The sequence below is a fragment of the Actinia tenebrosa genome, unplaced genomic scaffold (assembly GCF_029948245.1).
Source record: "Actinia tenebrosa isolate PJP-AT-01 unplaced genomic scaffold, QUT_ActTen_1.0 PGA_scaffold2__45_contigs__length_23673736, whole genome shotgun sequence".
NCBI classification, from domain to species: Eukaryota; Metazoa; Cnidaria; class Anthozoa; order Actiniaria; family Actiniidae; genus Actinia; species Actinia tenebrosa.
In genome coordinates this window covers 17616596-17628834 of record NW_028292579.1, presented here as the reverse complement: position 1 = coordinate 17628834, position 12239 = coordinate 17616596, and the positions used below count along the sequence as shown (strand labels likewise).

Sequence of the window (12239 nt, the reverse complement as noted above, 5' to 3'; positions counted from 1 at the left end):
CGCAAGAAAATGTTCTAGCCGAAGCATCAGGGGAGAGACCAGCCGGCCCCCAGACCATATCGGCTAATCCCTTGCATCTCTGCCACGCACGGAATCGGTAGAAAAATACTGTTAAAAAAGTCTAGTCTAGTCGGTGCATTGTCCTCACGGCTATTGTTATGCTGATTCACCTGGAACCGTGGTCCAGTGGATAAATCGTTGTCATCAAGATACTGAGTCAAGCTCGTCTGAGGAGGGTTAGCACTTGGATGGGTGACCTAAACATTATACCTACTTACGCTTTTTCTCCTTCTTTCCGATTTTCTTTTTTGATTTCACCACAACACTCATAAGGACAACAAAGTACGCTCATTTTCTCTTATATATTACATCGACAAAAGGCGTACCCCTGAAGCGTGTGAAGGGGTGCGTAGTAGCCGAGTTTTACGAAGATCACAATACTCAAAAGAACACCAAAGCCAGCTTGTTTTAGAAATGACATCGACAGGAGTGTCTATTAATCGTTTTTTTTTTTTGTTTTTTTTTTGTTTTTTTTTTGTTTTTTGTTTTTTTGTTTGTTTTGTTTTGGAAGGTGGGGGGGGGGGGGGGGGGGCGTTGGGTTTTTTTTTTTTAAGTCGAGTACCATGATTTTTTATTAGAAGTATACAAATATTTAAATTATATTTCATTTTTTATATATACTACAATGTCTTATTTACATACAAGAGTGAAAGTAATAAAATAAATGATACTTATTCATTTGTCTCACGATGGAGGGTTATTTTTATAAGGACCGCGCCTAAGTCTTCACCAGGCGATGGTGTATACTGTAGTATGTCTGTGATAATGTATAAGCAGCAGGTAGGGGGGCTCGCGGAGGGGGTACCGGGGCGCACAGGTACTTGCCGCCGCAACCCCTATCCGTCGGCCGCGGGTATTGCCCCCGTCGAGAGCTATGTGTTAAAATATTTGTCTTATATACGATGCACGAATGTAAAGAGTTTGTTTATGACTTCTGTGTAAAGTGCTTGAAACCCAAGTTTGTACCTACTAAACCAAATAAGTATATTTGTTGCGGCAAAAAAATGCAAATAGAAGATTATAAGAGCATATTTTTGCCCATTGTTTCGGCAACCATTTTCGGCTACCTTTTCTACTCCCGCACGGGTATTCCTGGTAGACACATTTTGTGTCCACTGCGCTGGTAGCAAGCCCCAGGAATGTCCGTGGGATAGCAAGGGGGCCCCGAAACAGTGCCCCCGTAGCAAGGGGTCGTAAATCGCGACACCGCTGGAGAAACACCGACGTGGATAGAAAGGAACGATTCGTTCCCCTTTTACTATCTACGCCGCGGTAGGTGTGCCAAAGTTGCTACGTAGCCCGGTATGCGAACTCCCTGCAAAGTCTTTTGCGCTCTGTAGAGGCCTTCCAAGATCTCCAAAAGTATTTGCGTTGTCCTTTGTCTTCCTAGCATGTATGCGACCATACCCGCAGCTATGTAGAGATACATCTATATACCTATGGATCCATAGGTACCTAGCTATGTTCGAACCGTATTCGTAGATATATATGGCAACACCCAAAATACTATCCGAGGAAGAAATCGCAGGATTGTTGGAAGATAGGAGAAATGGAGTAGGGCTGCAAAAGGTAGCCAAAAAGTACGGCATAGGCATACCAAAGATACGCAGGATAGAGCGGGAAAATGGTCTGGAGGTAGCAATCCCCGAGAAGCCACCAACTATAGACCTGCAGAAACATTTCCTAGAAGTGCAGGATTCCTTTGCTATAGTCCTCGACGATCTCCAAAAAGCTAGAGAAGAACTCCGAGACGCAAAGGAGGAACTACTAGCCAAAATGGAGCAAAGAGAGGAAGAAGATTCGTTCGAGAAAATAGACGCAGAGGATTTGTCCGAAGAAGTAGAGGAAGTATCCACGAAAATAGACTGGCAAATAGCCGGCAATGTACTATTTGCAGTCGCAGGCATTGCTGCTGTCGTTTGCGCACGCATGCAACCGCCCAAAGTTGTCTACTACAGACATCCAGCGGAGGATACGAAACCGCAGAGAAATTCTAGGATTCCGGAGATGGAGTAGAGACGTGCACCAGCCGGTCTTTCTTCTTTGCTTTGGTAGTCTTTTCTCTACCAATCTTGCAGTACAGCGGTGGCTGCGATGTCCAGTCTATCTTTTGCTCGTCCAAAAAGTGTCCCCAGACCGGAGTAGTAGCATGTTCTACCGCGCAGCCCTCCAAAACGCACTCCGAGCATTTTTCGGAAAGGAATAGGATTGTCCTTTCTTTTTTTCTGTACGTGGTTTTGGCGTATCTCCAGCATTGGTACTCGCCTGGATGCATATGCAGCGCCTGCACGCATTCTTTGTTGGGCGGCGCAGGCACTTCTAGTAATTTTTCCGGATGTTTGGGATGTTCTACTTTCCTAGCCAATTCGTAGTACGTATCCAAACCAGGTCCTTCGGGCACGAAGGCAGTGGCTATGTTGTTCTGCCACTCCACCAATATTTCTTCTCCTGGTATGGCAGTGCGTATGTTGCCGTTCGCTTCGAACTTTCCAGCCGCAAATGCATCCAATAGGGCTTCCGTGGCCCATGCTACAGAAGTTTCTCTATTCCTTCGCAATACTACGCGGTGCCCTCTTGCCAACCAGTTGGCATCCAAGTCTCTGGGGACCGCATATCCTAGTATCTTGTAGTCTCCTGCAGGTATTTGGTCCATCCTATGCACTTTGGCCCTAGGCGTCTCTGGACTAAACGGGCTTTCCTCTCCAAAGAACAATCTACGCAGATTGTCTGTTCTTCTGGAAATTCTATCCAATAGTTTCCTGTACTTTTTCAATTCTTTTTCTATTTTCTTCCTGTCCTCTTCTTTTTGCCGCAGGATGGACTGCCTTTGTTCCGACAGTTCTGCGTGGTATCTTCTTGTAGCTTCTACCCACTCGTCGCCTTCCAAATCGTCCCGTATGTCTTCCAATTTTTGCTGTCGCTTTCTTTTGGACAGAAAGGATATCCTGCGGTCCGTAGGCACTTCTAGTATTCCGAAGAGACTCTTTTCTATGCCTATCTTTTGTGCCTTCTTGGTGCGCCAAACCCACTCTACGTGCTCCGTAGTTGGGAGAAAGTCTGCGATAGTAGGCGGATCTTTGTGTACGCGGGTTGGCTTGTTAGACTCTGCCAACACCGTGGGAGAGTCTTTGGTGTAGCATCGCAGCGGTGCTATCTCCACCGGGTCCAATCCTCGCACATCCATGCGGAATATGGGGCATTTGCGCAGTCCGAACTCTGCTATGGTCCAAAGTACGCACTGTTCCCATCTTTCGTTGCCTCGCACGCGAATGCCGGCTATCCTACCTGTTTCTGCGTGGCAGTACCAAGCTAGAAAGATTTCTTTTGCCTCCTCGCAGCAAATACACAAACGTCTATCCAAGTGTTCCGCGAGCGCCAACCACATGTTTTTGGGTGGCTGTACTACGAATATGTCTGCTAGGGGCTCTATGGTCTCCGCAATAGCATTGGCGTTTCCTTTGGAGAAATCCCTGCCGTAGATGGATATTTCCACTCTGCTGCATCCTCTTTTCTGCACGTCTGGATGCAGGAATGTCCTACGCAGGTGTTCGTTCGGACAATCCACGTACTCTGCTAGCTTTGCTCCTACTGGGTTTTGCACTTCTCCGGCTTCGAAGTTGGATACTATCTTGTTGTATATTTTCGTACGTTTCCCGTCTTCCATCCAAGTACAAACATGCCCGCCTACTTGGTGTGTATTGTCTAGAATAGTACCTTTGCGCCTGCCCAGTTCTCCCTGGTGTTCGTAGCCCAGCTGCAACAATCTGCGCACCAAAGCTTTTCTATCCAAAGTACCAGAGAAATCTTGTGTGTAGTCTACGGAATAGATACCATACCCGTGCGCATCTAGCAAAGTAGCAAACTTGGGTATCTTTTCCTCCACGGTTTCTATGGACAATTCCGAGGTGTCTACTTTGGCTACAAATACCGCTGCGGGTTCTCCGTGCAAGCTGGACCACTTGGCTGCCATATGGGAGACGCGATCTACTATTTTTCCTTGCCAGCAACTGTGTACTATTTGGACGTGTAGGAACGTACCAAAGGCTTCCTGTGCCGCAGTGGATATTTTGGAGACCAGCGTTTTTGCGTTTCTGCATATGCGTCCATACATGTCGTTCTCTGCGACAAATCCATAGACAAACACATCGTCTACGAACGGTGGTAGCCCGGATAGCGGCTGCAGGCTGGTAGTAACTTCGTTCCCGCGCAAATAGTCGCACTTGGATATGTCTGGTAGTAGATTCCCGTCGTATGCATTGTCCAACAGCAAATGTGCCAACACCCTATTCTTCGCACGTATACCCATCTCTTGCAATGTTGTCGAAATACTCTTTTGCTCTTCCATGTATATATAGGCGTCGAAGGTTTTTGGCTACTAGTACAAGGGGAACGAATCGTTCCTCTCTATCCACGTCGGTGTTTCTCCAGCGGTGTCGCGATTTACGACCCCTTGCTACGGGGGCACTGTTTCGGGGCCCCCTTGCTATCCCACGGACATTCCTGGGGCTTGCTACCAGCGCAGTGGACACAAAATGTGTCTACCAGGAATACCCGTGCGGGAGTAGAAAAGGTAGCCGAAAATGGTTGCCGAAACAATGGGCAAAAATATGCTCTTATAATCTTCTATTTGCATTTTTTTGCCGCAACAAATATACTTATTTGGTTTAGTAGGTACAAACTTGGGTTTCAAGCACTTTACACAGAAGTCATAAACAAACTCTTTACATTCGTGCATCGTATATAAGACAAATATTTTAACACATAGCTCTCGACGGGGGCAATACCCGCGGCCGACGGATAGGGGTTGCGGCGGCAAGTACCTGTGCGCCCCGGTACCCCCTCCGCGAGCCCCCCTACCTGCTGCTTGTATAACATTTATCAGAACAACTTTGCTGTCAGTTGGTTAGTTATTATGTGTCCGTCCTGAGTGTTTTGAGAGTATTGTCGGTATCTACTCTTCTGGGATTTCTGTTTCACTTTTAGTTGGATTTGAATGGCTTTCTTCACTTCGTCTGTATAGCAATGGGGTTCTAGATCTATACATTCGACATCCTCCCCGCCAGGGCAATGGCTCTTTCTTAAGGAGGCTCGAAACGATTTTTCTTGAGCGCGCGCTCTAGGTCCGATGACGTAGAACTTGCAAAAGGAAAATCTTCGTACTCATAAATTTTAAAGTTCAAAATGAAAAAAATCGAAAATTCTGCGGTGAAATTTCTTCATATCCTTCATAGGGCTTTAGTTTATGTTTTCAAAAACTTAAGGAAAATTTTTAAAAATTCTGTAAGAGGGAACTATTCCAAACAAATTTTATTGATTTTTACGAATTCCCTTTACAGAATTTTTTCTTTTTTTGTCAAAAAGATTACGATCCAAAGTTTAAATATTCTGGTTTTTCAAAAATTTCACCATTTGGTTCCCGAGTTATGATTTTTTAAATGAACATTTTTGATGGCATACCAAAGGTTCTGATGTTGTCATGGCAACGTCTGCCGTCATTTTTTCATGCTCATTGTTATCTTTGGTTTAGTCTTTGGCTTTCCTGGTTTACTTGCTGTCATATTATACAGTAGTCATATTATACAGTAGTCATATTATTATTTTTAGTTCATAATTGGGAGTGTATGTGAAGGCAGGAAACATTTTCCAGCCTCCTTAAAGGACTCAGTACAAAGATCGTTTTCAAGTGATTTTATTAACTAAAGAACGAACTTACTGCGCAGTAAAACAGATTGATTTCACTTGCCCAAAAATTAAAGCAACTTTTCGTTAGAGAATTATAAGCTAAAGAAAATTACAACGATAGAATAAATTAATAGCATGCAATGCAAAATCTTAGAGTACCTGCTACAACTCATGTAAGGTGGACAGAGCTCTGTAGGGTGGAAATTATTCAAAACGTCCGAAATAAACTAAATACAATTATAAGAGAAGACAATCTATTTACAATGAACGTTTAACTCAATCAGGAGATAAACTACCAAAGATAAGCTAAACATTATGTCAGCTAAAGCAACAGAAAATCTCCATAATACAATGAATACGTAATCCAATCACCAAGTTATGTAATTTATAATATGTTGGAGAGAGTCGTCTATACTGTGGACGGCTGTAGTGCTCTTGATGCTGATATGGCATTAGGGAACATTGTATGGTAATTAGATAGAGGGATTGGTGCTGCTATGATCTGTTTTCCTGTACAAAGAAATAACACCAAGTATTAAAGCTTTATTAAAATAATGTATTATCATTATGCGGCTTAATGCCTAGGAGAGGTAAGGAAATAATGTGATCACCAATATAGACCCCTTTTTTATGCAAAAAAGAAAGAAAAAGATCAAAGATTATCACTGATTCTTACATGAATAATTATTACTGTACTCTACTTACCTGCAAACCATCTTCCATGTAATGCCTTGGATGCCTTTATAGCAGTATCAGGTGTGAAGCACTTGACATAAACTATACCCTATTGAATTGAACAGATCAACACAAATACAGTTAACTTAATGTACATTTATAAATTCATTATAATTGAGATACTGGTAGCGATGGTGACATTAGACCAGAATACATACCTGTGGTGATGTTTTATCGACATGGATATGAACTATTGGTCCAAACTTTGAGCATTCATCCAGAACATCATCACGGATGTCTAGATCCCAACCTTCATCTTTTTCCCTGGAACAAACCAATGACTGAGTGAGCAAAGGAGAATATTAAAAAGCTAAATGAATGGATGGTAATAAGACTTACCTTGTTGGATCAAACATGTTGGTAAGCATAAAGCACGGAGTAGGAAGGTTGACAGCTACAGAAGTAGGTAAAGATGGCTGTACACCAGGAGCTGATGCCGGGGCCCCAGGAACAATGAGACCTAAAACCAGACAAAAGTGTTTAGCTTTTGAAATTACTTTATTAGCCTGTACATTCAATAACTATTATCATTCAAATTATTCTTTTTTCGTTGTGTTTTGTGCAGTATGAATATCGTGATTTTTTAGTGTCTCAGCATTGGCAAATAATTGCTTGCTTGCCACTAACGAATCATCAAACGCTTGCTTATTATTTTCTCACCTGCGGAATGTCCCTGAGATAATTTAGCCATGAGAGCTGCACGGGCAGTAGAATTAAGTTCTACTCCACCCTTTTCATATTCCTCATCATCAAGAAATGAATAAGCCGATGAGTCTCCTCTCTCAGTGACAGGGCCAACCTTGAGGGGTCTACCTGCAAGCTCAAAGCCATTCATCTGTTCCATAGCACGTTTAGCAGCCTCTGCATCTCTGAACTGTACAAACCCATAGCCTTTAGATCGATTAGTCTCAGAATCATATATCAGCTGTACACTGTCTACTATTCCAAAAGGCTCAAACACAGCTTTGATCATTGTTTCTGTGATGTTGAAATGTAAAGAACCAACATAAAGTCTTGTTGGACCAATTGGTTGCTTCAGTTTTTCTGCTTCTGCTGCAAGTCTGTTTTTCTCTGCTTGTGTTGGCATGACCATGATTGGAGCTCCAAGAAGTTTGTTTCCTGATAGATTAATAGCCTAGGAAATAATTTTTTAGCATAATATTTTAGACTTTAATATTGAGTTTTGCACACTTCGATTTTTCGAGCATCTAGTGATTACCAGAAGATATTTACGAGGGTTCGTGCTGAGGTAGCCACTTAAAATTCAAGGACTATTCAAAGAGTATACAAGGACCCAAAAATGAATTTTCAAGGAGTATGTTCAGCTAAATATGCCGAGGTTTTACACGGTGGTTGCACATGACCGACTTTCAGATCTTCCAATCTTTCTGACTAGATCTATTTCAGAACCATGCAAGTAATCATCAAAGCAAAAATTCAAGGAGTTTTGCTAAAATCGTAAAATTCAAGAGCTTTTCAATAGTGCCCTTGAAAACGTGAATTAAATTCAAGGAGTTTTCAAGGAGTAAAATTTCCAAAGTGGAAAAATTAGAGGCTGATCAGGAGGCCAAAAACTCATCCTAAGACATGTATAACACCAAACTAATTTCTCCTTTGTGACTATTCATCCACAAGTACAATTGTTATATATTGATGAATAAACTGAAAAGTTTATAAATCAAATGTCCAAACTTGAAATAGTGTTAACACTTACCAAGGGAACAGCTGATTTATCAGTGAATTCAATGTATGCAATTCCTTTTGACCTTCTTGAATTTCTGTCAGAGATTATGCGCACATCTGACACCTGTCCTACTTTTGAAAAGAACTCTTCCAAGTCCCTTGGTCTGATATTTCTTGCAAGCTGCATACAAAATACTGTTCTTTGATCTCTCTCCAGTATTGCCTCTGGGGTTTCTGGTTCTGGTGCATGTCTGTAAATTAGATAAATCATTTACATTAGAAGCCCTGTGTGGGTTTGACAACATTTTCATTGCAATAGAACAATTGAGACAACAGTTGTGACAGGGAAATCAAGCAATACACTACTGTCAATCAAATACATTGTTAAAGTATTGTAACTTTAGGTCTATGGAAACTGTGAGAAGGTAAATGGAAAGGATTTTTTTGATTGACTGAAGTCTACTGTCTGATTTTCATTTCATAACTGTTGCCTCAATCAGCATTAGCAATGAAAATATTGGTAAATTACAGATTTCTTTCTAGTCTATACATTGAATACCTTAAACTGATTTTCTGTTGTTGATTGTTATGGCCATTTCAAACAACAATAAAAAGCTGGGAAGCACGGGTGCCGTAGCAGTGAGAGCGCTGACCTCTCACCAATGTGACCCGGGTCCGAGTCCCGCTGAGCTCGATGTCGTATATGAGTAGAGTTGTTTGTTGGTTCTCTCCTGTGCTTCGAGGGTTTTGCAGGTTGTCTGGCTTTCCTCCCTCCAGCAAAAATTAACTCCTAAATTATAATTGGAATTACAGTGGATGATAGCTACTCCGTAGAAATGCCACTGTTAAATCCCATTTATTATTTATTCATTATTTAGAACTTTACCTCTGGAACAAAGCCTTCGGTTTTTTACACACACATTACACAAGCCAAAGTTTTAATGGCCTAAGTCATTCTTTTTAAAGACAGTTAGTTAGTCAGTTTAATAGGAATGGTATTGCTAATATGATAATGCAAGGCATTGCTGTACCTTTCTGGACTAGGTGGTAGAGAGGGTTGTTTTGGACTGTCACTTCTTCTTTTCCTTACAGGACTTCTGGTAGGACTTATGCTCCCACTTCTCCTTCTTCGTCTGGGAGGAGAACGACTTCTGCTTCTACTTATACTTCTATGTCTTCGCCTAAAAAATAAGAAAAGTAATTTTGTACCTTTAATTTGGTCTTGATTTGATTGCTGGAGGTAACTTGATCGGATGTATACAACTGTTTTTCTTCCTTTACCTGGAACCCCTTCTCCTAGGGCTATAGGATCTACTTCTACTTCTTCTTCTGGGACTTCGTGATCTACTCTTGCTCTTTCTTTTAGAAATACGAGACCTCTGCCTTGGACTACGTGATCTTCTTTTTGGACTGCGTGATCTCCGTTTAGGACTTCGAGATTTAGATCTTGATCTTCGACTGCGAGATCGTCTTGGACTTCTTGACTTTGACCTTCTTCTTCTCCTTCTGCAAAGCAACGAGAATTCAAATATGAGAGAATGACATGATATAAAGTTTTTCACCTACATTTTGTGTAGATGTCATTAATGGAAATCTCCCATTTGTTTCACTGAAAACTCCTGCCATATGTATGCCATATCTTGGAGCTGATAAGTATTTTAAGTCGGCTACGCTGTGAGGTTTGCCAAAGTGCCGGCGGCATACAATACCTTCTAAATGCGTTTGTAGCTCACGTTCAGTCCCACATAACTGTTTAAAATGAGAGAAAACAGATTATAACAAAACTGCTTGATGGATAGGCTAGGAAGTTATGCTCGTTTTGCCAAGACAAATGATGAAGCAATCTATCCGTTACTCTTATGCTGGTTTTTTTTTTTCAGTGTTGGACAAGTTCTTCTTATTTTAGTGAAAAAAAAGAATTCCATTCCTCAAAGCATTGTCAAACTGAAGAACGTTAGGTGTTACTCCTAAAATAACTGCTCCTATAGCAAGGCAAAGTGCAATTTAACTTAAAGAAAAAGCATAAATATTGTGCTTTTATTGTTTAATTCATTTTTTTAGCATATAAGGGATGTATCCAGGTGTTTTAGAACTGTATTTTATATTAATTCCCATTAAATCACTCAAAATTAGCTACCAATGTTTTCCTCAAAGATTTTACAAATGGATCCTTTTTTATGACTTTCACTAATTAAAACAAAGCGAAAGGTATCTTTATTTTAAATGTATCACAATATGTGTCACATAATTCGTCACAACCCTTTTATCTTCTTATGACTTCTATTTACTGAAGTCACACTTGCTACAAAAAAAACATTACCACATTTCATTAAGTTAAATTTTGACAAAGATCATCGAAACCAGATCATCTCTAAGTTATTTCAGAATGCTTGTTAACAAAAACAGGCCATCAAATCACACTGGATACATCCCTGCAGATTTTTTCATTAGTTGTACTACAGTTATAAAAACTTTAGTTTTCAGTTTGGTGTTAAGAAAAACATGAAATTCAACCCTCAAACTCTCTTGCAATAGCCTTAAAAGCTCTTCTACAAGGTGAATATATGTTGGAGCAATACAATCAATGTAAAACTCCAAAGCCCACCCCTAAAGTAACCACTTTAACCTGCAACATTCAAAATAGAGAATGTCTTCGATTTCCAGAGTCATCATCTGTTATAGTGGCTTGAATAACCTAAAATTTTTATGTGTACCTAGAAGATAAGAAATAGCAGTGGCTCAGCATTGTTTGAAGATATCCTAATCCTTTGCTGCGGCACTTACTGGCAGAAAGAGCTTCATAGCCATAATGATCATATGTTTCCAATGCACACCTAGATCTCTTTTACAGAAACCCTAGCCAGTATTCCTTTGTCAATCAATGTCTTACCCTTTTTTTCTCTCATAATCGTCATCATCACTCGAACTGGAATGGCCCTTTTCCTCTTTGCTCTTGTTGTTCTGTGGCGTTGTCTAAAAACAAAGTTCTTCAATAAATAATTTTGCATCATCTAAGGCATCATTAGCTTCAACTTGTTTTACCACTTTTGTTGGCATGTTTTGGAATGATATCTCAGTATCATTTTGGTTGCCAGATAATGAAAAATCACGGGGTGGGGTGGGGTTAAGGAAAACTAATGCAGATTATGTGCACATTTGAAGTTTATTCTGGTGTTTATGTTAATGTAACTCTACCCACCTGAACAAGACATCTCATTATAAATAACACAGTAGGGAATCTAGTCCAATCAAGAAGAAATACAAGTTTTGAAATTATGTGAATTATAAAACCTAAAATCTGGGACGCATTTAAAAATTTGGATAATTTAGAGACGAAAGTGAAATCGGGATATATGACTAACAAATTTCCCACGCTTGCTCTAGGCAACACAAGAATTGGAATTTACATGGTTAAAGAACCCAAACACTGCGATTTCTAATTCTATATCAGATATTAGCAAATGCACATGATGTGAAATCTAAACTGGAAAGAGTTTTTACCTCCTTCTTGTAGGGAGCCTCCAGCATAGCTTCGATGTCAAAATCTTCAGTCATATTGTCAGACTGCTGTGAAAAAAGCACATACAAATATAAGAATGAGTAAACCAAATGATGTAGGGGAAAGAAAACCCTTAAAAATCCAATATTCAGGGTAATTTTTACCCATACATTATGAAAGTTTGCTCGACCACATGGCTAAGCACTTCATCCATTTGAAGCAAAAAAGTGTAATTTTTAAACACAATTCTTTGACTTTCAAGTTAAAAAAATAGATAACAATCAAATAAGTTTCATTCTACCTTGAATTTATGCTCCAATACGAGAGAATTTTTAAGAAATTTCGGTCAAAAATAAGAAGTTCGTAATATTACTTCTTTGATAGATAAAAATGGCGTCTCTTCTTCACGCTGGTGAAGTGGGGTGTACCAGGGCAAATGACAGGGCTAATGCCAAATAAGGGGTGTAACACTATATTTGGTACAAAACCACAGGGTAACCACATTTAGAACTTGGAGCATAAAACTGTGACGTACTTCCGGGTCCAACTGCTCACAAAAACCGTTAAATAAAACGAAAAA

The 12239-nt window shown here is 40.4% G+C and overlaps 1 protein-coding gene across 3 annotated transcripts; it reads right to left on the bottom strand.

Moving 5' to 3' along the window:
• Window positions 1–5733: 5733 nt before the first annotated feature.
• On the bottom strand, window positions 5734–12078 carry LOC116292470 (RNA-binding protein 39). Of its 3 annotated transcripts, none has more exons than XM_031699792.2 (11): window positions 11961–12078; window positions 11662–11727; window positions 11051–11133; window positions 9442–9666; window positions 9192–9341; window positions 8192–8411; window positions 7138–7612; window positions 6817–6937; window positions 6636–6741; window positions 6448–6526; window positions 5734–6252 (listed from the first exon to the last, which is right to left on the bottom strand). In XM_031699792.2, exons 2-11 carry the CDS (start codon window positions 11713–11715, stop codon window positions 6152–6154), a joined length of 1614 nt encoding a protein of 537 aa, XP_031555652.2. In that variant the 5' UTR covers window positions 11716–11727; window positions 11961–12078; the 3' UTR covers window positions 5734–6151. The 3 variants fall into 3 exon arrangements, with proteins under 3 accessions (XP_031555652.2, XP_031555653.2, XP_031555654.2); XM_031699793.2 differs by having other exon boundaries at window positions 11662–11724; window positions 11961–12074; XM_031699794.2 differs by lacking the exon at window positions 11961–12078 and adding an exon at window positions 11360–11399.
• Between the last annotated feature and the right edge of the window lie 161 nt (window positions 12079–12239).